General features: G+C 40.8%; 1 protein-coding gene across 1 annotated transcript; it reads left to right on the top strand.

Annotated features, from left to right (window-relative positions):
• Positions 1-8,810: 8,810 nt before the first annotated feature.
• Positions 8,811-19,221, top strand: MMP8 (matrix metallopeptidase 8; the record flags this gene model as incomplete). Its single annotated transcript, XM_084250572.1, has 10 exons — positions 8,811-8,921; positions 10,514-10,758; positions 11,533-11,681; positions 11,763-11,888; positions 14,413-14,574; positions 16,466-16,583; positions 17,294-17,427; positions 17,971-18,124; positions 18,858-18,961; positions 19,112-19,221. The coding sequence occupies 10 exons, from the start codon at positions 8,811-8,813 to the stop codon at positions 19,219-19,221; spliced, it is 1,413 nt and encodes a 470-aa protein (XP_084106698.1).
• Between the last annotated feature and the right edge of the window lie 4,147 nt (positions 19,222-23,368).

Consider the following 23,368-nt stretch of genomic DNA (forward strand, 5'->3'; position numbering starts at 1 on the left):
TTGTTCATTTTTGTACAATGTTTGCTTTCTCCTCTCAGGTGTAGTCCCCACAAAATTCTCACCACCAATTCACCCGTGCACCATCATCATAGTCCCTTGTGCTCTTCCCTCCCCTTCTCCTTCCCTCTCCCCTGCAAAATGCCTCTGATTTATATAGTTCCCTCCTAATTTTGGTTTTTTATTTATTATTATTTTTTTCTCATCCCTTATTTGGTTCCCTTATACTCCTCCTGTAAGTGGAGAAAAATTATCCATCTGATATTTTTCTTTTTCCTTCTGGCTTATTTCACTGAGCATAATCTCTGCTAGCTCCATCCATGTTGCTGCAAATGGCATGAGTTTATCTTTTTTGACTGCTGAATAGTATTCCATTGTGTATATAGACCACATCTTCTCAATCCAGTCATCTATTTTTGGGCATTTAGGTTGTTTCTATAGCTTAGCAATTGTAAATAGTGCTGCAATAAATATAGGGGTAATAATCCTTTTGAATTAATGTTTTTGTGTCCTTTAGGTAGATTCCTAGGAGTGGGATTCCTGGGTTATATGGTAGCTCCAATTTTTGTAATTTGATGTTCCTCCACACAGCTTTCCGTAATGGTTGGACCAGTTTGCACTCCCACCAGCATTGGAGGAGAGTTCCTTTTTCTCCACACCTTCGCCAACATTTGTTGTTGCCAGTTTTTTAATATGTGCCATTCTCACTGGTGTAAGGTGGTATCTCGTTGTGGTTTTGATTTGCATTTCCCTGATTATAAGTGATGCTGAACAATTTTTCATATACCTGTTGGCCATTTGCATTTCCTCTTTGGAGAAGTATCTGTTTAGCTATTCTGACCATTTTTTTGACTTGATTATTTACCTTTTTCGTTGAGTCATATGAGCTATTTGTAGATTTTTGTGATCAGTCCCTTATCAGTTTTATGGAGTGTGATGGGAGGATAAGGTAAACCTCAATTTTTCTTTACCTGCCAGAGACCAAATGGTACCTCCTCTCTAGGGGTTCTGTGAGGGACTGGCCCCTCTCACCAGGTCACAAAAGTGCTTAGGTATTCTGATTCCCCACATGTGTTGCCACAGTCTGAAGTTGAGCACGGTTCTCCAGACTAAATGAATGCTCCTCCTCTGATACTCCCTCCAAAGCTTCTCCTCCCACTCCTGAAACAGACTTGGAGCACTGGGTCCTCAGGTGCTTCTGAATTTTACAGAGGCAGCGACAGATTGACTCAAAGGAGCTTTACTTTCCATGCTGAAAGGTACTATGAGTCTAGAAATGACAAAGGTAGGGGAAATTACAGGGCAAAAGAAGGCAGGCTAATATCTCAATAAATTACCCTATTTTACTTTCAATTAATATATTCTCCACAAAACAAAAAAAAATGTATGCATGAATGTATGTGTATAGATTTAATACACATACATATGCACATACACAAAGTGAGAGAGTACACACATATATGCAGATACACATATATAGAAATACAGAGATAGTCATGCAGATCTGTAGCCAGTAACAAATGTATGTGCAGGAGCTGAAAATGACTCTGATCTCAGATGGGCCTACAAACCAACCATCTATCTGGTTCGGCAGCTTCATAGAGAGGGCAAGTGTGGGTCTTGACTGTGGCCTTGGAGACTTTTTCTGAGAGTGATTAAGCCCTCTACACTCTTTTTCCACACCTCCTGCTGCATAGAGAACAACTCTTCCTTTGAGGACAGCCTGGGACCTGTTCTCCCTCAGTCACCAGGCCTTGTCTGACCCCTCAGGAGCCTAATTCTACCCACCAGTAGCCCCTGATGCTGTCAGATATAGCCTTGGGATTTAGGACTGCAGGAATTCTCTGTTCTTTAGCTGACGTTGTGATTACTTGCCAAATTACACAATAATAATTTAAAATTACATAAAAATAAAGTTTTTACTGATCAAGGTAAAAATATTGGCATATATTAAGTGACAGGTACCATGTCACTTGAATTTTTTTTTAATGTAAATGAAGCCTACAGAAAATAGTAGTGATAATAATTGTCATAAAAACAGTAATGAGAACTGGTGCTAATCTTAGAGGTTACTTCCCTTTTCAGTTAAACCTGCTGATAAAAATCACTCCTTGGGAAACATAAAGACCTTATTTCCCACTTCTTAAGAATGCATGAGTCTCTAGAAATTTTTATACAATATGGATGTGGAACTTGTTTTTTTTTTTTCATTTAGCAAATATGATGATATTATTAGAAAAAGTACTTACTAAATAACAGCCAAGACAGATGAACTAAGATAGGGCATGCATGATGGGTTCAAGGAAAACTAGGTGGCCAGTGTGAGAAACAAGAGAAATCAAGGGCCAGAATTGCACTAACACTCATAAGAGGAGTGATATTAGGCCAATGTAAGCATTTTCACCCTCATTCTGGATAAAAACAACATTGGAAACCTTTGCAGCATTTTGAGCAAAGAAATCACCACTATATTAAGGATACATGGTAGAATAACAAGAACAGAAAAAAGAATGTCTATTGTCCTGGCAAGAGATGAATGTGGTTCAGACTATGGGAATAGCAGAGAACATACATGATGGAAGACTTTTTCATGTTTCCTTTTATTCTCTGCACAAATATCAATTTCTTTCATGTTCTTCTGGGTTTCTTACCATTGCTAGTAGGTTGTCATCAAGTCTTCAACTGTTTTTGGCAGACTTGACATTTTTCCTTCTATCATGCTCCACTGTAAATTGTGGCATGACTGGGCTCTGGGGAGCACCCTCTCTGCATGTCATATTCATCTCCAATCCCTCCCTCTTTGCATGTCAGATTCATCTCCAATCCCTCATCCACTGAATTTATTCAGAATGTCTCTTCAACTGAGAAAGCTTCATGCACCAGTGGGTCATTTTGTTGCATCAAGACCAATCCGAGCAGTCATAAAACAAGCCATGTCTGAAGCATGCTCATATAAGACACTATGTAAACATTTATGAAAGGCCCAATCAATGACTCTCTAAAACTGCTACCCAGCATATGACATTAAGAAGGTGTTCTTCTGTTAATGCAGGACAAAATTTTGTGTGTGGGGACTTAGTGAACACTCTGGAATGACTCACTCTATATATCAAGCTATCCATTTTAGCAGGTCGTGACACCTTCTCTGATGTCCAGTTCTCCAAATAACCTGTCTTATTCAAATTTCGTTCATCCTCACTAACTAGGATAATGGCCACCTATGTTTACTTTTCTATTTAACTTTGACCTGATCAAATAGCTCTCGGCGCCCTCTACCGGTTTTACAAGAGCATGATCAGCAGCAACTTGGCCAAGAGGGACAGGTTCTCAAAACTGCCATGATCCATTTGCATATGGTTTGCTTCTTCCCTGCCCCAGCCTAGACTTGGAGCACTGGGAACACACTAAGGAAGAGAAATCCTGGATTCTTCTATAACTAATGACAATTTTTCACCCTTGGCATTAAGACATGAAAAAATATCTGGATGGAGCCATCAGAATGTTAACAGTGGTCACCTATAGAGGAGGGGAATGAAGTGAGGAAGGGGGCTTAGGGAACTCCACATTTTATTTTCATATTTCTGAGTGTTTGAATTTTTTTAAACAAACAGGAAAAAATAATTTATTGCAATATTTTGAAATAAATTATTTTAAAAATAAAATAAATCTTTTGAACAGAACTTCATCATTTATAAACTGTTTTTCACCCATGACCTCCCTAGAGCCAACAGCTATCATGTGAGGTATTTTCATATCCAATTGTCAAAACTGACAGAAATGTCAGAGAGTCTCATCTAATATGTTACATCATCAACTAGTTTGTGTGCTAAACACTTCCCCTGCTTATCTATGATGTGGGTGTGTCACCACCATTTCACACATGGAGAAACTGAGGTTTAGGGATATGAAATGGGCTACTCAGAAGCCACAGCATAAATGACCAATCATGGATGTAAAATTAAGACACACAGAGATGAAGGAACTTGTTCAAGATCAAGTAAAGGGCAGAGAAGGGTCAAACCCCAGTCTCAGACTTTCCACTCCACATGCAAAAGCAACCTGCTGCTCTTGTGGCACTCAGGCTCACTATTTCAGGTTCCTCTGAAGTTCTACTTCTGTCCTCTTGTACAGGAAACAACTATTGTAGACTTTGGTGGAAGGAAATGTCAGAATATTTCTATAATGACTTTTGTGTAACATCTGAACTAAAGAAGCTACTAAGATGGGGCCTCCCAGGTGGCGCAGCGGTTGAGCGCTGGGTTGCGAAGCTGCCCGCGGCCTCTGCGGCGCCAGTTCGATCCCCGGCTGCTCCCCGGCCACCAGAGGAGGGTCCCACATGGCGCGCAGACCTCCCCTGCCGCCCGCTGCTCCCCTCAGCAGTGTACTTCGGTCGTTCTGCCTGCTCTGCTCCCCGCTCTGGCTCTGGTGAATTCTCTCACCCTCCCGCGCTTCTGACTGTACCCAGTGCATGTATAAACAAAAACAACCAACCAAATAAATAAATAAAACATGCCTCTATTTAAAAAAAAAAAAAAGAAGCTACTAAGATGGAAGGTATACTCCAGTCTATGACTGTTGAGCTTTAACAGCAAGTTTTAGAGTCAAAGTTATGAAACCAACCTACTTCTTTTTTTGAATAGAAGAACTGGGATGTAGGCCAGAGGTGTGGGGGGTGAGAAGAGGATTCACTAGAGGCAGAGTGGGGAGCAGAACAGTTATATCTACTGAAATACACTGCTGAAGGGGGCAGCAAGAGAGGCAGGAGAGGTCTGCGGCTCCATGTGGGTAAGCAAACTGGCCAGGGATTGAGCTCAGGCTATAAGGTGATAGTCCTGAGACTTAACCCCTAGGTCACCAGGGAAGCCCCCCAAACTACTTCTTTTGATAAATTCTATGCTTACTTACCCACACCTTGCTGATTCTAACACATAATCCAAGTTGTCCCATCTATCTGCCTTTGCTCTTCTTCCATTCCCACCCTTATTCACCCCAATCTCAACACTGAAGTTCAATTTACTATTTGAAATTCATCTTGAGGCCATTCTCACCATGCAGGTTTTGTTTATCTCCCAATGGGATATGATCATTCCTTCTTTGAAACCCTTAAAGTGGGACATTCAGGGTTGTTATGAAGCTTAAGGGAGATTATAGAAACTGAATTATCGATACGACTGAACATTTAAGTCCTACAGAGTATGGATACTTAATATATGTTTCCCTTGCTTGGTAGTAAAGACCACCAGCTGTAGTGTTTAATACATAATGGTTTGTGTGGCTTTATCTTAACCATTTTTATTCTGTGCAAAGGCTGTAAAGGACGTGTTTCCTGACTGCACTGAAAGAAGCTGTAAGGAAGTTACTTCATCACTCAGTGGCATAACTTTGAAGCACTTCTCTTTCTGGAGAAGAGGATCTTTTCAACATTGCCTACACTTTTCACAGAGTGGACACTCAAACAAGCATAGCCATGACTTCATCACATTCATGATACAAAAAGGACACCACACTGGGCGGTTTACATGAGCTTACACACTCTCGACTAGTTCTTATGATGCTGAATGAGGGAAATGTTAATGTCCCAATGTTGTAGATGTGGAAACTGAGTCTCAGAAGAACTTAGGTGATTTGCTAAAAGTTGCATAAATAGGAAGTGGCAGAATTACAGCTTACGCCCAGTTAGTATAATTGTAAATCCAATGAAACCTTCACCACAAAGGACTCCAACAATTAACCTGTTAATTTGATGAGGGCAGACCTCCATCCTGATCATCAGAGTTCATAAATGCATGACACAGAGGATATTTTTCCTTGGCTTATGAACCAAATTAACCATCTGCTTCACTGGATATACAGCTACGTTTACCCCATGCTATGGGGTCTCTATTAGGTCACATCCCCTACTGGCCAACTCCTAGTCATCCGTCAGAATTCAGGCACACATCAACGTCTCCAGGCACCTATCTCTGCTGCCTACGCCCAGCTCAGCTGGCTGGAGCCATTCTTTTTCTAGTCTCCTTATCCTTCTCTTCCTTCTATCCTTTCTCCTCCTCCACCACCTTCACCCCTTCCTCTTCTTTCTTCTCCTCTTTTGTTTCTAACTAAAGAGAAAATGACCTGTATGTCTGCAACCACTTTCATCTCTGAACAGCAAAATTGAGCTATACAGTTCCAACCTGCTGTCTCTGCATGGAACAGCGAGCACATCAGATGATCAGACAAGGTTGCTGCCTACAGTGATGGCACTGAAGAGACAGAAAGACCCTCCTTTGGTTTGCATCATCTCTATCCAAAACTAAACTTCCTCCATCTCGTACTTACTCTGAAATTTATATTATAGGCAACAAAGCTTTCACTTTTAAAAAGGTATGTACTTGTTTGTTTGGTTTTACTAGAAAGAAACTAAGTTCTAAGCACCTAAGTTCACACTGATGTATAAATGAAGCAGGTATTCCAAAGAGGGAGAACCTGAGAGAATTTTGGATTCTAGGCACCAGAAGGGACGAGGCACAGATGACATGGAGACAGGCAGTGGCCAGGTGGAGAAAGGATTCAAAGGCAGAAGCCGGGGCCTGGCTAGTACTACGCACTGGAATGAGATCTGTGTTGGGGATCCAGAACCTACAGTCCTGTTAATTAATACATTTACCCAAATGCCAGAGAGCTGGCTTGCCAAAGACTGGTATTTTTATCTAAATCACTTACTATGTTCATAAAAAAGTTTGTTAATAAGACTTGTCAACAAGTAATATCAAAATAATATGTGGCACACCAATATTAATGAAAGGCACCTTCACTAAAGACCTAATGTGGGAACAGCCACCTCATGACTAAGTCTTGTGCTTAAGGGTTCACATGATCAGGACCTGAGAGGTCTTGACAACTTGGGGGTAAGCTATCATCCGTGTACAAAGAAAGGATTACCACATCCCTGCAGGTCCATCTTCTACTTCCCCTTTGTGGCCTAGTTCAGGTTCTGCCTCCTTCAGGAAGTATTCCTTGATTCCATCTGAACTACTATTAACTTACCTCCAATAATTGAATACCCACCACAGCACCTGACATATGGTAGTTGATAGGAAAGGTATAATGAGTAAATGCAGAAATCTACATCATGAATATTTTTCTGCTATCCAAATATGGTCTGATGAAAGACAATTTCTCTGGTTTGCTTACAGAACTTGCAAGTGATAACAGGAGGGAACTGAACTACTTACCATAACATCTCAACAAAGACATTATTTACTTAATGACATGTTATACATTATCCATAATACATTTTATACATAGGAATACCTGCATTTACTGAGTATATAAAGGTATATGTAAATGATGCAGTCATCCTTCAGTATCCATGAGGAATTGGTTCTAGAATCTCAGCAGATTCCATAATCCATGGACACTCAATTCCTTTAAACAAAATAGCATAGTATTTGCAAATAACCTATGCACAGAGCATTTGCAAATAACCTATGCTTTAAATGAAATGTAGTTTGCTTATAACACCTAATGCAATTTAAATGCTATATTAATAGTTTGTTATATTGTATTTTTAGGGAATAATGATGAGAAAAGAAAGTCTGTACATGTTTAGTACAGATGCAACCATGCTAACTCCATAGTTCAAGTCTGAAAGCAGGGCCCATGGACATGGAGGGACCACTGCACATGGAGACCGTATGGTGTATGATGTACATGCCCACGGACTTAGAATGAATGGGATCAGGAGGCATGTCTTGAAAAGAATGCTCAAGAGCCCCTGTAGGAGTCACACTGTCTGAAAATCCTCTCTCATTGTCTTTTTCCTTGAGAAATATGCAAACCACCTCATTTTCCCTCTCCCTCAACTCTTCCTCCAAAAACATGAGCCAGGGCATCACACTTGTTGCATCCAGGAACTATTACTCCATCGTCAGCAGCAGTGGGAAACTACACAGCCTGGGGGTTATTGGGGTACTGTCAGTTGGGTCTCTCTAAACATGCCACCTGGGGTTGAATCCTGGTCCTTCCACACGTTAGCCTACACGAGTCAGCTAACAGCTCTATAAAAAGCAGGTCATAATAGCATCTACCTCCCAAGGCTGGTGAGGAAGGACTGAGGCAATGTACGCACAGGGTGATGTCTGGAACACATAAATATTCAGCAAATGTGTGTCATAATCCATATCCATATTGTTCTCTTTGTCTCTCCTGTGGAAAATCCCGCTGGCAGATTGGGGATTTTCTACTACACTCATGTCAAAACCACATCCTTCAGAAGCTACCCCAAAACCCCCACAGAAATCCTGCACACAAGATGACTCATGCGCCTCACCCATAGCAGGGCAGGTAAGTACAGAGATGCTCTGATAAAGCTCCTTTGTCCCAAATACCAGCGTAAATACCCAGTGGTTGTCTAATCGTGTTCCCCTGCATAAAATCAGTGCAGCCTTGGCATCAGAAGAAATGTAAACTCTTAGATAACTGGTGTTATTTAACTTCAGTATCAGAACCTTTTTCTTTTTTCTTGATCAGATAATTTTTGCAAAAGTAAATCTCTTAATTAAAAAATCAAAAAGAAAAGAATATAAATTGCACTTTTTTTTCTGTTGTCTGCCATTTTGGGTACTAAATCACATTATGACATTGCAAAACTGTCAGAGTGTAATTAACTTGCATTGCTTCACATTCCTGATGCAGCAATTCTTGAAGACACCGCTTTATAAGGGACCCAGACAACACCGAGAGGGACACTGTGAAGCCAGGGCACTCACCGAAGGAAGGGCCCAGTGGGAGCAGAGCGGAGGGCAGGAGAGGGCCTACTTGGAGACAGAGCCATGTTCAGTCTGAAGCCACTTCCACTTGTGCTCTTGCTCCACATGCAGCTTTCCAGGGCCTTTCCGATATCTTCTGAATCCCCAGGAGAAAAAGACATAAAAGTTGTTCAGGTAAATTGACTCTCAGCAGGTGGGTGGTTGATGTGCTGGCTGTTAGGAATTTGGTGGATTGCTTTCTCTTTTCAGTTTAAACAGCATTAAAGAAATTCCCTGGGTAGTATGTGGAAGCATATCTTATTTCAGGGATGTGGAGGCTTCCACATCCTGTAAAAACTGTAAAAACTGGCATGAAACAAAGCCTAGAAAAGACAACTCCCCAGCTGTATCCAGCCAGGAACCCACATAGAAGGAATGGTTTTAATTACAAATTAAATGCTTTCCTTTCTCCCTGACCTAAGCTGTTCCCTTCCAGAACATCTGCAACCCAGACCCTACAGCTACATGCCTGGTACTTTCTATACGCACTTGTCTCTATAGTCAGATTGCAGGTGTAGAAGAGAGCTCGAGGATAGGAAATTACAAAGAACTAGAAATCAGTTCATAGTGTAATCAGACCTCTTAACATAAGATGATGGAGTCGTTTGAAAACTCTTGGAAGCACTATAAAAGCAGAACCAGTAACATTTTCCCCTTGTTCCATGGCATGAAAGTCAGGCCAAATTTTAAGAACTAACTAGAAGACAAATCTGTTACAAATTTATCAAGTGCAATTTTCTTAGCATTACAGTTTTAGAAAAGCTGCTTTTTCTCTTATTTTTTGATAACTTTTACAATGCTAACAGTCCCCAGGAATTAATAACTAGAGGTCACTGAGTGCTTGTTCTGTACAGGGTGCTTTGCTAAGAGCTACCAAACACCATCTTGTTGCCTGCTCACAATAGTGCGGGTGTTGGGGGGAGGGGCCTGGGGCCTGGGAGAGAGAGGGACATAATGAGGCGAGACTGTTATTTCCACTTAAGAGACTAAAGTTAATCTTAGATCAGTGAAGTTACATGCCCATGGACTCAGTTAATACACAGCAAAAGTAAGGTCTGACCCCAAAGCCTGTGGGAGCACAAAACATTCTGTTCTGGACAGGACTCAAGGGTGCCAAAGGTGAGAGAAAGATGTTTCAGGATTGGCTTGTTAATACCCACAGAACCTTTATTTTATGTGAGTGCTGGCCCCTTCTCAGGACTTATTTAGTGGATAAAATGCTATCAGCAGTGGTGCTGATTGGAGCGCTTTTGAAATTGCCAGTTCTCATTGTAGAACAACATGGTGAGCTGGGACTGAATTGTCACCTTGGCAAGTTTCTTCTCTGCACCTCCATGTCTTGGGATAATTAAATCTCTACAATAGTGAAAAGAGGATTTAAAGAGCACTGACGCAGCTAGGACCTCCAGAAGTCAATAAATTCTAGTGCTAAGTTTCTCATAAAAATAAGTCAGTCTCTTAACTATATACAAGCATTTTGCATGATGCCTCAGTCTACATTCCTTGGGAAACACCCATATTGATGCATAAACCTTAACAGGAATAGTGCCTAGAGTACTAGTCTTTGCAATAGGTACTATTCTCTTGGAGTCAGTGCTTTTGTTCCTGTTGCTATTGGTTTTAATCCTGGTTTGGCCTCTGCAGTAACTTAGAAGAAAGGTAAAATTCCCTTAGAGAATGGGAGGCAATTTCACAGCAAGTTCCCTTATATGTCTCTCTTTGCCCAGAGATACCTAGAGAACTTCTATCAGTTACCAAAGGACAGATTCCAGTTGGAAAAGAAGAAAAGCACTAGTGTGATTGCTGAAAAGCTGAAAGAAATGCAGCAGTTCTTTGGGTTGAAGGTGACGGGGAAGCCAGATGAGGAAACTCTAGAGATGATGGAAAAGCCTCGCTGTGGAGTGCCTGATAGTGCTGATTTTATGTTGACCCCAGGAAACCCCAAGTGGAAACATACTAACCTGACCTACAGGTAATATTTCTAGAGTTTCACCATTCATTCATTCAACCATTATTTACTGAGTTCTTGTGATGTAGCAGGTGCAGACTCTGGTGAACAAATATGAGAATTAATAGGTAATGATCCCACAGGTTCTTTCAATCCAAAGCCTGCCATTTTTGTCTTCCTTCTCTAGCAATCTAAAGAAGCTTGCGGCAATGTCTTGCCAAGACTCACATCACAGTAAGACCCCCCAAATACTTAATCATTGGTGGGGGAAATCTAGCCTCACCTTTAATGCATCTTGAAGATGATGATGATATTGATGATGATGATGATGATGACCAGTATCTATTGGATATTTGAATATTGCCAAGTAGTGAACTAATGCTTTATAAGCATTTGTATGTATTTAAACCCCACAATAACCCTGTGAAAGGCACACTATGTGAGTCTCATTTCATGAATGAGGAAACTGAGTCTCAAGACATGTACTAACTTGTGCAGCACATACATTTGTCTTCAACCCAGAATCCTGCACTTACTCTTTCTAACCTCTCATCACTTAAGCAACTTGCTCCAAAATAGAAGAACTCATATGGTAAAGGATTACTGGCGCTTTGGTGGTGGGTGTGGTGTGATAACAAACATTTCTAGAAGTGTCAACCTGTACCCCCAATATATACAGTGTTGTAAAGCAACATTACCTCAATAAATATAATTTTAAAAATACATAAAAATTAAAGGAGAACTTAATCTGTTAATGAAATGCTGTGATAAACAATAATGAATCTCCTCATTTTAAAGGATCATTGACTATACCTCACAATTGTCAAAGAACGATGTAGAAACAGCAATTGAGAAAGCCTTTCAAGTCTGGAGTGGTGCAACACGGCTGACCTTCACCAAGCTCTCCCAGGGAGAAGCAGATATCATGATCGCTTTTGTCCAAAGAGGTAGGCCAAAGAGGTTATGCTCAATTGCACTTGCCTTCCTTGGCTCAACAGATTTGACAAGGACCTAATATTTCATTTCAGATCATGGTGACAATTCTCCATTTGATGGGCCCAATGGCATCCTTGCTCATGCCTTTCAGCCAGGCCCAGGCATTGGAGGAGATGCTCATTTTGATGCAGAAGAAATATGGACCAAGACTTCTAGAAGTAAGTTCGCCAAGGTTATGTCCACATGCAGCATCTGATTAACTTTTTCTGTTAGAATTCTCAATGCCCCCACCACACACACACACACACATTCAAGTTAATGTAATATTTCAAACACACAATCTGACCATCTAAATTATTTCTACCTCAAGATAGTAAGTTAACATAGGTTTAAAAAAAACCTGAAACTAACTACCAACCTTATTTTCTAGGACAGGAATTGGGAAGTTACAGACCATTCCTAAATCCTACCAAGGCCTATTCATATAAAAATAGTTTTGGGGGAACAGGGCCACAGTCATTTGTTTCTGCATTACCTGTGGCAGTTTTTACACTGGAAAGGCAGAACTGAGTAATTCAGACAGTGACCATTTGGCTCTTGGAGTCTAAAATATTTACTATCTGACCCTATACAAAAGAGTTTGTTGACCACTGCTTGAGGACATATCTTTCTTTTAACATTCTGAAACATAATGGTGTTTGGAAAAGAGCCCTATATTTGGGAATTTCAGAAATAATTTGGTTCATTTAGAAAATTGTCCTTTCTGAGAAATGACAGTCATCTTCTTTTTATCTAGTTATTTCAGCTTCATGGATTGCTTTCTCAATGGCATGGAGATATTTAGCAAGTCACCCTTTTCAAAAGACTGAGAGTAAGAGGAATTAGGGCACCTGAGGGGAAGAAAAGAGGCTAAGGACAGGAACTTTAAATCTATATGGTACTTCACAAGGCTATAGGGCAACAATATGCCACAGAACACTTTCTAGAAAAAAAATAGGAAAGGAACCTTTTACCTGTTCCTCCTACCATATTCTCAACATAAATCCCTGTGCTAGTAGCTGTGTTTGCATTCCTACTGCCCTTCTCTCTAGTTCAGATGGTCATTCCCTCTTATATGAACTAAGTGATTCAGATTCCCACCTGGACTGTCTACCTCCAGTCTCTACTCCCTCTAATTTTCCCCAATATGGCCCTAGGCTTGTCTTTGGAAAGCCCATCTTGGATCACATCAATCTCCTACTTAAAACTCTGTTTTTACCTATTCTGGACCAAATAATATCCCAATACTATCACTTAGCATTAAATGTTCTTGGTAATCTTCCAGCCCCGTCATGGTTCATCCTCACATTTCACATCCACAAGCCACATTATATATTCACTTTTCTTAGATTACATCCATGGTGTGCTTTCTACTCCCTTATATTTGCTTGCAATGCTTCCTCTTCCTTAAAATGCCCCTCCCCATGCCCCAAGTTCCACCATTCAAAATCTCTCTCTGCCCATGCTGTGTCAGATGTCATGCCCCTCTTAACTTTCAGCTGGAATTGAGACCATTAGTCTCAGAATCCCAACAGCCTTTGTTTCTCCTTGTCTAACTGCTCTCCTCATTGTTCTATCCATTCACCTTCCCCCCTTTCACACTATACACCATGACAAATCCCCCAAAGCGCCTCATATAGTATTCCAGGCACTCTGATTTTTTAAAATCTACTCATGAAAACAAAACTGGAAGGATATGATGATCCAGGAAATTAGTCCACAGAGCATGGGTAGAATTTTACTAGGCTAGCGAGCCACAGGAAGTTGACTGTGGTGGTAAGAACTTGGGTGCTGCCCTTCACTTGGACTCAACACCCACATTACTCACTTATTATCACAAGACCAGTTACAAGATACTCAAAATCTTTGGGCTTCCATTCCTTTACTGTAAAAGCATTTCCAAGAGTACTTCATTAAAATGTTGGAAGAATTAAATAATATTACACAGTCTAGCATACAGGGAGTACTCTACAACTATGATTTTAACAAAAGTAGGTATGTAGGAAAATGCAGTGTTTGTGAGATGGCAAGTAGTCTGGCAGGAGTGAAGTATTTGCATCAGAAGTCAAATCCCCAGGTACCTGCTGGAGCCCAGCAGGGAAGTCATGGAGGCCAGGGAAGGAGCTTGGACTTCCTGTGACAGGAAGGGAAGCTTTGGAAGCCCTGCAGTTCCCAGTCATGGGGCATGAAGCTCCAGGAAGGTACAAGGTGGGGAGGGAGCACTGAGAGGCAGCAGCTGTCTCCTTGGGCAGAATTTCTGGAGCTACTTGGAGAGTTCTGAATCCAGAGGAGGTGGTGTGTGGCTGTGGGTGATTTGGAGCCAAGCGAATGAGTCCCACAGGTGGCAGGCTTCTATCTGTTCACTGAAACTTGACTAATGAAGTTAAGGTCCCAGGAGACTGGTGAGGGGCAGGTATGTGAGCTTCTGTGTGCCATGAGATCTGCACTGGCTGTGCCACCATGTCCTAAGCCTCAGGTCCACATCCATGAAGTATGGGAATACAAATAAAGGCAGTTTCTCTTGGTTCTCATATTTGATGAGGAATACCCATCTATATCATCTCCTGGCTCGATTCCTTCCAATCTGAAAGGAGAATGGAAAAAGGCTGGGCTACTTTTTTGGTTTTGGAGTGGCGATGCTTGATAGCCAAATAGACTTTTTGATTCATTTGCAGCCATTCATCACACGTGCTTTTCTTTCAGATTACAACTTGTTTCTGGTGGCTGCCCATGAATTTGGCCATTCCTTGGGGCTTTCTCACTCCTCTGACCCTGGGGCCTTGATGTATCCCAATTACGCTTTCAGTGAGCCCAGCACCTACGTGCTCCCGCAAGATGACATCAACGGCATTCAGGCCATCTATGGTAAGGGCACCAGAAGATCATGGTGGGACCTGGGAGTAGGCCTGGGGACCTAAGCACCTCCCCCTCTGCACATCTCTCAGACGTGTCCCTTGGGCAAGTCCAACTGAACTCTGCAGGTGGCTAGTCCACAGTACAGCATTAGCAGAGGAGCCTGGGAGTGGAGGCTCTGCTCCTGCCCTTGGGGAAAGGTCAGGGAGAAATGAACCACAACAGTTCCTGGCAGATATCCATGGACTGGATGGTGTCCAGGAAGGATGTCCTCCTTACTTTTTAGAATGTTTTCAAAGTTTATATATGTTTAAAAAGACATAACTACCCCTTTCATACAGTAATCCTAGATCTATTTACCCAGAAAATTCTCACATAGGTCTATGAGGGGACATGTGCAAGTCATGGCAAGGGTGTCCATTACAGCTTTGTCTGTGGTGGTGCAATTTGGAGGGAAGCCAGGAGTCTCCAAGGAGGAGAACAAACAGGTAACAGGTGGTAGGTGCAGCCCCAGAGTTACATGCAGTGGTTAGAAGTAGCAAATTAGGTGAACACAAGGCAAAGCCATGGAGGAGTCTTTAAAACACTGTGCTTCATGAGAAAGAAGCAAAATAATACATACACAAGCTGTCAATTACACAATATAAGAATCTCCATAAATTTAAAATGCATATAGGAAAATAATAATAAATATAAATGAATATAGACAAAGCAAGGCATTTTCAAGAAACATGTTAAAAAGATGAATAAGATGACCACTGAACATACTAAAATTGTTATCTATGGGGGGAAGAAGAGCAATGGAAATGGAGTAAAGAGAAAAAAATGTTTTTTAAAAGACATGACTGATACTTTTTGGGGTGGGATATAGGGGTCTGTGTACCTACAGTTTGATCTAAGTATGGTTTGGATAAGACCATGTGCTAGATCTCTGCTTTTTTTTTTTTAAATATTTATTTGTTTGTTTGTTTGTTTGTTTATTTATACAAGCACTGGGTACAGTCAGAAGCACCACCGGAGGGTGAGAGAATTCACCAGAGCCAGAGTGGGGAGCAGAGCAGGCAGACTGATGAAGTACACTGCTGAGGGGAGCAGTGGGCGCAGCAGGAGAGGTCTGCATGCCATGTGGGACCCTCGCCGGTGGCTGGGGATCAAACTGGTGCTGCAGAGCTGTGGGCAGCTTCACAGCCCAGTGCTCAAACGCTGCGCCACCAGGGGAAGCCCTCTCTGCTCTTTCTTGCCCTCCTGACCACTTGTGGCCATAAGGAAGAATGAGAAATCAGAGAAGAGGTTAGAGGCTCTTAGAAGTGCGGAGTGGAGCAGAGTGAAAATGGGAAGGCATTCTTCCTTCCTTGTGGGAGCATCACAAAACCAAGTAATCCAGGGTGTGGTGTGTTCTCATGACAACAGAATTTGCAGAATGGCCAGACCTACTCTGCTTGCCTCTACTCCCATCCCCTTTCCCCTAAAAAACACCTCCTTCCCCTGTTCACCATGTTTTAAATTCTCTAAACTGCCAGTATAACCCTTCACCTTATAATGAGAAAACACACCAATGCAAATACTTTCGGAAGTATTGATTCAAAGGTATAGTGTATGTCACCACACCACACCCACTAGCAAGGCACCCATAGTCCTCCATCGCCAGTTCATTAGCACCTTTCTCTCTTTGCTCCTGAAACCCGCTTTCTCCCTCTCATAGCCTCAATTCTGCAGTAAGATTTCTAGGGTTTGTTTTGGTTGAGTTTTGTTTCTTTATATTCCATACATGCGTGAAATCACCTGATCTGGTATTTGTCTTTTTCCTTCTGACTTATTTCACTTACCATCCTCCCCTCCAGTTCCATCCATGTTACTGCAAATGGCAAGATTTCACCTATAAAAGGCCTTCTCTTTCCCCCAGGACTTTCAAACAATCCGGTGCAACCAACTGGACCAAGCACACCCTCAACCTGTGACCCCAGACTGACCTTTGATGCTATCACCACACTCCGTGGAGAAATATTTTTTTTTAAAGACAAGTATAAGATTGAACTATTCTTTACTTTGACTACTTTTATGGGCATAACTTAAAATTGGTTTCTAATTAAGTCCCACATTGCACAATACTCAGCTTTTTCTTCGAATTCTACCCAAATGCATCCTATTGGAACTTACAACTCAAAACATCTAGGAAAAGAAACCAAAAAGCTAAAACATTATAAGTGTTCAGATATTTGTGATGTAAGTGGCCATGAGCTCTGTTTCATTGGAGACCCCAGAGTTGAGTTTACCAAAATATAGCACTCTGTTCCACCCTAATACAGTCAAGTCAACAGAAACTGTCATTTAACCAGCTGCAGGGGAAATCATCTAATTAATGAAAATTTTTCATTTTCCCATTGACTGTTTTGTGAATGTGTTGTCATAGGCTGAGTGTACTTGTATTGTTTTTGCTGGAATATTCTAAATAGTCTCGTCAATTTGTATAAGTGGTAATGGAAGAAACTAACAAGATAAAATTTGTTAATGTTGAGGAGGAGCACAGTGTAAAATGTAGACAAGTCAGGTCATGCCTGTGGCCTCCCCTGATGATGGTGAGGCACTCATCACAAAGCATTAGCTATGTGCTGGCCACTATGCTAGAAAGCCTGCATTCACTATAGTGACCAATCCTCCCAGCAATTCTAGCCCAGGTCCCACAGAAACTGCCTGCTTAGACTGAGGTGTATGTGTGGTTTGGTTCCTTTAGATACTTCTGGAGAAGGCATCCTCAGCTACGAAGAGTTGAACTCAATTTTATTTCTCTCTTCTGGCCATCCCTGCCCAATGGCATACAGGCTGCCTATGAGGATGTGGACAGGGACCTTGTTTTCCTATTTAAAGGTAACTGCCTAAGGTTTTTGACTCATTTGAATTCTGCTTGAAGGAAGGGGGCACTGCTTCTTTGTGCTCCCTTCCAGGTTCACAACAGGCAAGCTGGTGAGTGTTATGTCAGCTCGGCTTTCGTCAGGGGACTTGGGGTGGGTGCCTTCTCTATCTCTGATGCTGTGTGAACCTTAGCAGGTTGTAGCCTCTTCAGGTCTCAGTTTTCTCAGCTACAACATGAGTAAATCTTATTAGACCTCCTTTGGTATCCCTTCACCCTCTTCCCAGATAAAATTTTCAAAGATACCTCAATGCTGCAATTTATTCTCTGAATAGAAGTCATATAAGACCTGCCATCAAACTGTGTGTCCATGAATGTTAGCCTAAGAAGTGTGAATTTTTATACATGTGGGTCCCCACTAGTGCTCTCAAAACCCCATGAACTTAAGTTTGGCACCTTTATTCCATTGCTATGATGAATTTGTGTCAAAACTAAGAAGTGATATAGATTTTGTAGGAATGGAAGGACTTGATCTAACATAGAACCTGAATAATTGGCAGGAAGCCAATACTGGGCTCTGAATGGCTATGACATTCAGCAAGGTTATCCCAAGGACATATCAAACTACGGCTTCCCACTCAGTGTCCAAGCAATTGATGCCGCTGTTTCCTACAGGAAAAAAACATACTTCTTTGTAAAAGACCAATTCTGGAGGTAAGGCAAATTATTTTTCCAACTGGAGACTAAAATCCATTTTTTTACCCTGTGTACAAACTACTAATGATCAAGCATCTAAAGGTTTTAAAACTCTGAATGGAACTTGATAGGTCACAGGATGAATGGTTTGCCCTGAATTTTGAAAATGTTATTTTTAAACATTAAAATGCCTGTACAATGGTGTTAAGATTCCCTATCATGAAAGGGAAAGTTCTAATAAACACTAGGGAGGAATGCAAAGAGGCTACTTCTAACGAATTCACTTCTAATACACTCAAATGTTATCCAGATAAGCATTGGAATTTGATGTCCAAGTTGAACTTACAATTTACATTTAATCAGAGAAAGAGAAACACTCTTAGTAATTAAGTTACAGTCTTGGAAAATATAAGCTTTCATTTTTTAAAAACAACACTGTGCCAGCAGTCAGGAGCTTATTTTAGTATTAATGATACCCATATATGTTATAAAAATATCTACCCTTAGCGGTAAAATGTAGTCATGTTGGTCATGCCTGTGGCCTCCCCTGACAACGGTGAGGCATTCACTATGTAGGCACTATCACCTTAGAGGTAGAGAATTATCCATTCTCAGTCCCAATAAATAGATCATTGTGAAAATGAATGAGAAAATTTGTATGAAGGCACTTTGTAAAGTGCATGCAATTTAGTAAAGTTATTATTCTATATTACATTGGTCTTAAAAAACATGACTTTTGTTTTCTTATCAGATATGATAACCAAAGACAATCCATGGATCCAGGCTATCCCAAAAGCATAGCAAGTACCTTTCAAGGAATTGAAAATAAAATAGATGCAGTTTTCCAGCAGGATGGTAAGTAGAATAAAACTATTAATAATTTTGTTACTTGCACATTTGCATTTCAGTGGTATATTGGGAAAGAAGTATACGTTTCTTCATTTAAAACATCTGAGGTCTGTCTTCTCAAGCTAACTTAATAACTTACCTCTTATTTTTTTACAGAGGTCTTCCTCTTCTTCAGTGGACCAAGATACTACGCATTTAATCTTAATACTCGCACTGTGACCAGGGTTGACAGAAGCAATAAATGGCTTAACTGTAGACAAAAGTGATGCAAAATCAGAATGTGTTTTCACAGATTTTCTGAATAGAGAAGAAAAGTCTAATTCACATATCTATTATATTAGATCCTATTTGTACTTTTCTAAACAATAAATAATGTGCCACTGTACTTATTGGCCCTGTCCTGCTCAAAATATACATTTAGAGTATTCCACTATTTGCAAAAGCTGATTTAGTTTTATCTACAATAAGTGCTTGCTTAACATCATTCATAGATTCTCGGAAACTTCAACTTTAAACAAAAGAACATGTAACAAATCCAGGTCCTCAATGTCATTTTATTCCATGTCAGCAGGTATTCTCTTTCCATCCATCAACTTGCTTGGTTGTTATAATCAACTGATAACGAATGAAACAGGTAGTGAAAGCCATCCCAGGGAGAAGGGGATTAAGCTTTTTTTATCATCTCAGTATTCACTATTTCATTACCTGTTTGCCTGACTGCTGAACTGCTCAAATATTTCTGAATCTCTGTAAACATGTCTTGGGTGTATCTGCCACATGCTATTGAATGCTGGGCACTGGTGAGAAGTAAGGATTATGAACAACACAGACAACAGCCCTTGCCTTTGAAGAAAATGTGGTGCTATCTTCCACTCTGGGAAAGAAATGTTGTTGACACATGTTGTGGGGATGGAGCTGAGTGCCCTCTCATCCACCCAAATATGTTGAAGTCCTAACTCCAGGTACCTGTGAATGTACCTCACTTGGACTAGAGTCTTTGCATATGTAATTAGTTAAAATGCAGTTATACTGGATTTGGACAGGCCTAAATTGGCCTAAGAAGAGGAGAGACACAGACACAGTGGAGAAGACCATGTGAACACAAATGCAGCGATGGAGTGAGGGAGCTACATGCCAAGGCTGACTGGCAACCACCAGTCAGGAAGGGCCAGGAGGGATCTCCACCCAGACCCTCCAGAGAGAAGAGCACAACCCTCCTGAGTGTCAACCTTGACTTTGGGCTTCGGAGAGAATGCACTTCTCCTGTTTTAAGCCACCAAGTTTGTGGTACTTTGTTACAGTAGCCCTTGGAAATTAATATAGTACAGAGGTACTTAAGAAAATGTACCAACACAGAATGATAATGTTGGCTTCCCCTGAGTAAGGTTACTGGCATCTTCCTGGGAACGCACAAATATAATGGGTACCCATTCCTTTCTTGCCTTCTCCCTGTTTTCTCTTTCTAGAGTCCAGGCAAATGGGCTAGTTTTGTCTTTTGTTCACTGTTTGTTTTTTTTTAATCTGGGATGCTGGGGCAGGGGGTGGGGTGTTAGATGGGGAGGGAGCACTACAGATAACCAGGGTTGCTGCACAAGGAACAGTGGTAGGCATAAAATTCAACAAATCTCATGAAATTGAATTAAACCAAGCTTAGGTGCTTATATTTGCTAATGACTTTTTTCTATTATGAACTATAGGATTTTGGGGGCCATAACGGCTAGTCAATATCAAAATTTTTACAATGTCACATTTGCAATTGTTGAATGTAATGCAGCTGATTATACAATAAATGAGTATTTTGAAACATATTTCTCACTAGCACATCCAACTTTCTTTTTCTGTTAAAGTTTTTAAGTCCCACAGATAATATAAATGGACAACTTATTATGGTTTTTAAATTATCTATTAAATGAGTTCAAAGAAAAATTTGATTTTTAACAACTGATATGTCTATAATTTCTTACAATACCACCAGGTAATTTATTTGAGCTGTAAAAATGAGTAGTAAATTTTGATACACTTATAGTGATTTATACCCTGTCAAAATTATATTACATTAATCTGTTAAATACTGCTTCGCAGTTCATGAAATGTCTTATAATATTCAGTGTCATTAAAAATTCCCTGAAATAGGGCCTCCCCAGTGGTGTAGCGGGTTGAGCGCAGCGCTGTGAAACTGTCTGCAGCCAATGCAGCACCAGTTCAATTCCTGGCCAGCCGGTGAGAAACCCACATGGAGCCTGCCTTGCCCGCTGCTCCCCTCAGCAGTGTCTTTGGTCTGTCTACCTGTTCTGCTTCCTGCTCTGTCTCTGGTGAATTCTCTCACCCTCCCGTGCCTCTGACCTATACCCCAATTCTTGTATAAATAAATAAAATCTTTTAAAAAATTGCCTGAAATATCTTAATTTATTTTACAATATGTGAAAACAAACTAATACATACTATAATTGCACTTGTTCATTTATTCAACAAGAATGAACCACCTACATGTCCCGGGTGTGATGCTGGAGGGTTAGAGAGATGTATAAATCATCCATTGCATCAATGTAGCAAGTGCCAGAGGACCTGCAAGAATGAGTGTTTTATTTTTAACAGAATAAATGTCTTATTTTCTAAAACCTCTTGTGATACCAATTTATATAGACACGAGGATTCCTCTTCTCAGGACACCTACAAATTGTGCTAGCTACTTATGATAGTTTTAGTTCAAACCTCATCTGTACATTTTTGAGATGAGGACTGAGTTCACGTTATTTCTTTAGCCATATTTCAAAGAGTCCTAGGAAGTGACAGCAAAGTGCAATCATTCAAAAATTTATCCTTTTGAAAAGTTCTCTTCTTGATATACACTTTCTGGCTATTATCTTAGTTTTAGGTGAGTACAAGAGATGTTGGAATCCACATTTACAATTTAAACAAATTACTTTTTATTTTAGAATGAGTATCTTCAAAAGCAAAGTCTAAATGAAGACTTTGGTGTGGTTCTTTTATTGGAGACAAGGTCCTAGGAAGCAAGCAGAGGCAGACAGGGAAGAAGGAGATGATAAGGGTGTGGTGTTGAGGGCTCTGCTCTGGGCAACTGAGGCTCAATTCCACCAGACTTCTGAGAAGCCTACAGAACCTCTTGCAATTGTTCAATTGCCAGGTAATAAAAGGTTGGAATAACCTCCTCCAGTTCTCTCCTGTACTGGGTGACTCTGGCATCTCATCACCCCTAGGCAGAAAGCAAAATGATACACAGTATGTACTTGTTAAGGCTGGACTTTGTCAGAGCAAGGTGAGTCACACACACCTGTCCACCAACAACAACCACAATCAGAGGTATTCAGAGGGAGTGGAACAGAGGACACCAGAGGCACCTCCTATATCTGTTGCTGGGAGGTTAAAATAATGGGACACTGGAGGAGTCTTCTCTTGAGAAATTTACTAGGCCAAGAAAAAAGATATACAGATACTCATACTGGGTTTGAAATCTCAGTGTGGCAGAAGCCACTAGCTGCCTATGTTAGCATCATTCTTCTGCAATGATTTTATTGAGGTAGCAATGTAACCAGTTATATTATGTAACCTCACTTACAGCTAGATGTGGCCTTAAGTTTAGAAATGCATTGCCAAAATGTGTAAGCAGAATATGACCTGAGCTTTTTACTAGGAATTTACTTTCTCTGCGTCCTTCCTCCTGCTGCCTGGGAACAGATACAATCTTCACTGGAGCCTGAGAAGTGACCTGAGCCACGAGCATCACATTGAGTGGGGTGGGGGAGCAGGGAAAAGGCGCCTGCACCTGTGATGATGTACTGCTGTCTCACAAGCCCTGGACTAAGAGATCTGGACTTGTGTGAGGGAGAAATATTTCTGTTGTTTTGCTCATCTGTTAATTGATTTTTTTCTGTAATATTCAAGTCTCGTTGACACTTCATCTCATGAAGTGTCAGGGACCCACTCTAACCCCCAACAATGAAGTCACCCATTGACATGTCAGCCCAGGAACACACTGCTTCCACTCAGCTTTCTTGACTGGTTCTCAAACAGACTGCAGAGCACACTGCCAGACTTTTGGAAAGAAAGCTCCAAAAAAGATACTTCAAATAATCATGAGAGCAAAGGAAATTTAGCCAAAAAAACTAAAAAATATTTAACATTCTCAAAAACTAGGAAGACATATTTTCTATCCAAAAGAACTGCTAAGCTATGGAAACAACCCAAATGCCCAAAAATAGATGACTGGATCAAGAAGATGTCGTACATATACACAATGGAATATTACTCAGCAACCAAAAAAGATAAACACATGCAGTTTGCACACAACACGGATGGAGCTAGAAGGGATCATGCTCAGCAAAATAAGTCAGAAGGAAAAAGAAAAATACCAGATGGTCTCACTCATAGAAGGAATTTAGAAAATTTAAATAA

This window comes from Talpa europaea, assembly GCF_964194135.1.
Source record: "Talpa europaea genome assembly, chromosome: 12".
NCBI lineage: Eukaryota > Metazoa > Chordata > Mammalia > Eulipotyphla > Talpidae > Talpa > Talpa europaea.